General features: G+C 50.0%; 1 protein-coding gene across 4 annotated transcripts; it reads right to left on the minus strand.

Annotated features, from left to right (window-relative positions):
- Positions 1-493: 493 nt before the first annotated feature.
- On the minus strand, positions 494-2,420 carry LOC136142438 (spindlin-2). Of its 4 annotated transcripts, none has more exons than XM_065900576.1 (2): positions 2,036-2,420; positions 494-1,442 (listed from the first exon to the last, which is right to left on the minus strand). In XM_065900576.1, exon 2 carries the CDS (start codon positions 1,438-1,440, stop codon positions 664-666), a length of 777 nt encoding a protein of 258 aa, XP_065756648.1. In that variant the 5' UTR covers positions 1,441-1,442; positions 2,036-2,420; the 3' UTR covers positions 494-663. The 4 variants fall into 4 exon arrangements, with proteins under 4 accessions (XP_065756648.1, XP_065756649.1, XP_065756647.1 ...); XM_065900577.1 differs by having other exon boundaries at positions 2,043-2,362; XM_065900575.1 differs by having other exon boundaries at positions 2,048-2,349.
- Between the last annotated feature and the right edge of the window lie 769 nt (positions 2,421-3,189).

The raw sequence follows: 3,189 nt of genomic DNA on the forward strand, positions 1-3,189 counted from the left end.
CTCACTCATGCATAGACCTCCATTTGAGTATCCTTTTAGCCTCTCCCCAGATCTCTGCCAACTTCATCTTTCTCTCCCTTGCTCTGGATCTCTTCTAAATGTCCTTGTGTCCCTCTCTACTCAATTTATTCTGTTTCCCTCTAAGCCTCAAGATCTCACTCTCCCTCTGTTATTCTTCACCCCCTCCCAGTTGTGTGCCTACCCCTCTTAGGTCATCCCCCCCCCAGGGAGCCTCTCCATTTCTGACCCCTCCCCACCTCCTGCTAAGCAGCCACCTCCCCTTCTCCCTTCCCCCACAGCTCATCTCTAGTTCCTTCCCCTCCCCCCTCCCTAGACCAGACCAGCTAAGTCCTATTCCATTTTTAGATGACTGATTATGATACTAGCTGATCTTTATTCACAGCCTGAATTTACAGCTGTTCCTTCCTTTCATGCCCTAGCCACCAAACACACCCAATCGTTTCAACATGACAAATTCCTTACACACAGCATGTCATGGCCACATAAATTTGTATTTTTCAGGACAAAACAACAGTTATGCTGGCAAAGATGTCGGATTAACAGGGACCCTAAAGCTTTCAATACACTGAAAAGTAACATTATTTTGCATGTCTACAAAGTACACATTTGTTTTCACAAATGTGGCAAAGTTTACCCTAACAGTTAGGACTTTTTCACCAAATCATAGACATAGATATGGAAATCATCATCAAACTTAATGAAATACACAGAGGGTTTGGCTTCCACTTGGTGAATGACCATGCCGATCCGTTTGGAGCCATCTTCTTTGGTATATTCCACATGTTTACCTATCAGGCCATCTACAACTCCTCCTGGCTCCCTCTCTGCTGGAGGAGACTCACTGGACTCTGGCATGATACGGAGGTCTCCTTCTTTATAATCATCTAGAAGCTGGTACATGTACAAGACAGGATCTTTCTCATAGGTAATATAAAACCAGGCTTTCATGATAGGTGCTTGGGCCAAGACCATTCCTCTCCATTCATCCTTAGAACCATGCTCACCCTCAAACATATGTTCCACAGCTTTACCAATTATGGTATTTGCAAGGTTTGCATCACTGACTTGAGAAGATGCCACCCTGTCAGAAAGAATTTTAAGAGACAAAACTCTTTCATCTCTGTGAAGTTCCAGTCCATAGACACAGTCAATTCCATCATATTTCACCAGATAAAGAGAAGGATTTATAGGCACCTGATCCAGAACGGTTCCTTTCCACTGGGTGATGGGCTCATCGCCTTCCTTCCATCCGTGTGAAATCCTGCAGCCCACGATGTTCCTGCGGGGCTGGGACGAAGGTCTGCCTCTCTGTTTCTTTTGGGAGGCTTTTCTCTTTGTCATGTTTGCAGACCCAGTGGCCCGTCCTGCAACTGCCCTGGTTTGTTGCCCTTCGGCCTCCTGCGAGTTGGGGGTTTTCATGTCTGCAAGGAGGAGGAGAGAAGAGAAGAGAGGAACATTCAAAATGCCATAAGGTGAAGTTCTCCAGACAGCGTCGTCTCCATGTACCCTGCGCCAGCGCCTAAAATTTCCCCATGAGCCTGGCAGCAATGCTGGAAATCCTGGCTGTGTGCCTGAAAGTGCTCTCCCTTCTAGGTTCCTTGAGGTTGCGGGAGAAGGCGGCAGCGGCAGTGGTGCTGCCTGGGGTTAGGAACTCTGCAGGAGGGGGCGGGCTACCTCCTTGTTCAGAGACCCCAGCCTCCGTCACCCGCCACTGGTGCCCACTCTCAATCCCCTGCAAAACCCCTGTCCCTCCACCACCCTGACCCGCATGCACTGTCCTCCTGCTCTGAGCACCCCAGTCTGCTACCCATACGCCCCCGTCCACCCCCACTCTCTTTCTTGGCCCCCAGCGCCCTCGCCTCTCCGTGCTCACCTTCAATGTCTTGCCTGATTCCTTACGCTATTCCCCTTTCCTACTGCCCATTGCACTCCCCCTTCCCACCCCGGCGCCCGCCTCCACCCCTTATCTCCTGCAGGAGTCCATCCCATCCCCCTTCTCCATCCCAGCGCCCACCAATGGCCTTGCCTTGCCTGGCGTCCACCGCCCCGGATTTCGGGCTTCACGTGTGCAAATCGGACACCTCGCAGCTTCCTTTGCGGTGAGCCTGCGTCCAAGAAGGATCCGCAGGCGAGGAGCCGGGTGTTTGCAAGAGCTGGAAGGGGAGGATCCTTAGGAGACAAGCGTGTTTAGGAGGGCGGCGGAGCAGGCGAGTAGGATGGCGGCCGTGTCTTCAGCACTCTGCTCTCGGGCCCTCCGCCTCCCCCTTGGTGGTGGCAGCCCCTCTGCCACATGGGGCTCCCACCAGCCGCTACTGGTGCAGTAGTCTCCTCCCTCTTTCCGTAGCGCAGCTTCCTGCCAGGAGAGAGGCCTCCCCTTCCTGCCAAACACTGCCTGCCCCACCGCAACTCTCAAGCCCACCAGTGCTTTGAGCATGGGTGGTGCTCCTCGTTTCCCGATCCCGCCCCCTTCCCAAATCTGGAGCAGCTGGGCTTACAATCCTCCACCCTTTTGCCCCCTCCTCTCTCCCCCCTCCCTTTCAGGGCCCTTTGGCTCCTGTGCTCACCTCCACCTCCACCCTGTCAGTGCCCCTGCTCCATCTGCTTTCCACCTCCCAGGAATGTGTTTCTTTCTTTTTCCCAGTGCCCTTATGTATTTATTCTTTATACATAAATATGCCTTTCCTGTCATTTACAGGAATTTGTGGTAGGAAGGGAGAAATGTGCTCAGTCTGCCATCTTGACCCAATCTCTGTGTAATCTTTCCTTACTGGTCATTACTGGACTTTACTTCTTAAGGATTTCCCCCCTTTTCTTCTTCTTTTACTTTTACTCTATCGCAAATGAATTCCTTCCACAATGTTAACACTGTGTAAATTTCGGAAAATTGATAGGAAGAAAACAATCAACTGCAATTCTAGCTCCCATTCCCTAGGGCTCCCAGCAAAATATTAATACCCGTTATTTGTCTTGCCATTTTCTAGGCTCTTACAAAACTGGGATCATTTTGCATAGGCAAGTTAATGCCCTGATTTTTTCCATACAGAGTATGCATCTTCTAAGGATATTAAACATTTTGAAAACTATTATTTCTCTTATTCGTTCATCAAATATTTATTTATTTACAGGGACCACAATTTAACTTTTCTGCCATTATTGAACATTGGGATT

This window comes from Phocoena phocoena, chromosome X (assembly GCF_963924675.1).
Source record: "Phocoena phocoena chromosome X, mPhoPho1.1, whole genome shotgun sequence".
NCBI lineage: Eukaryota > Metazoa > Chordata > Mammalia > Artiodactyla > Phocoenidae > Phocoena > Phocoena phocoena.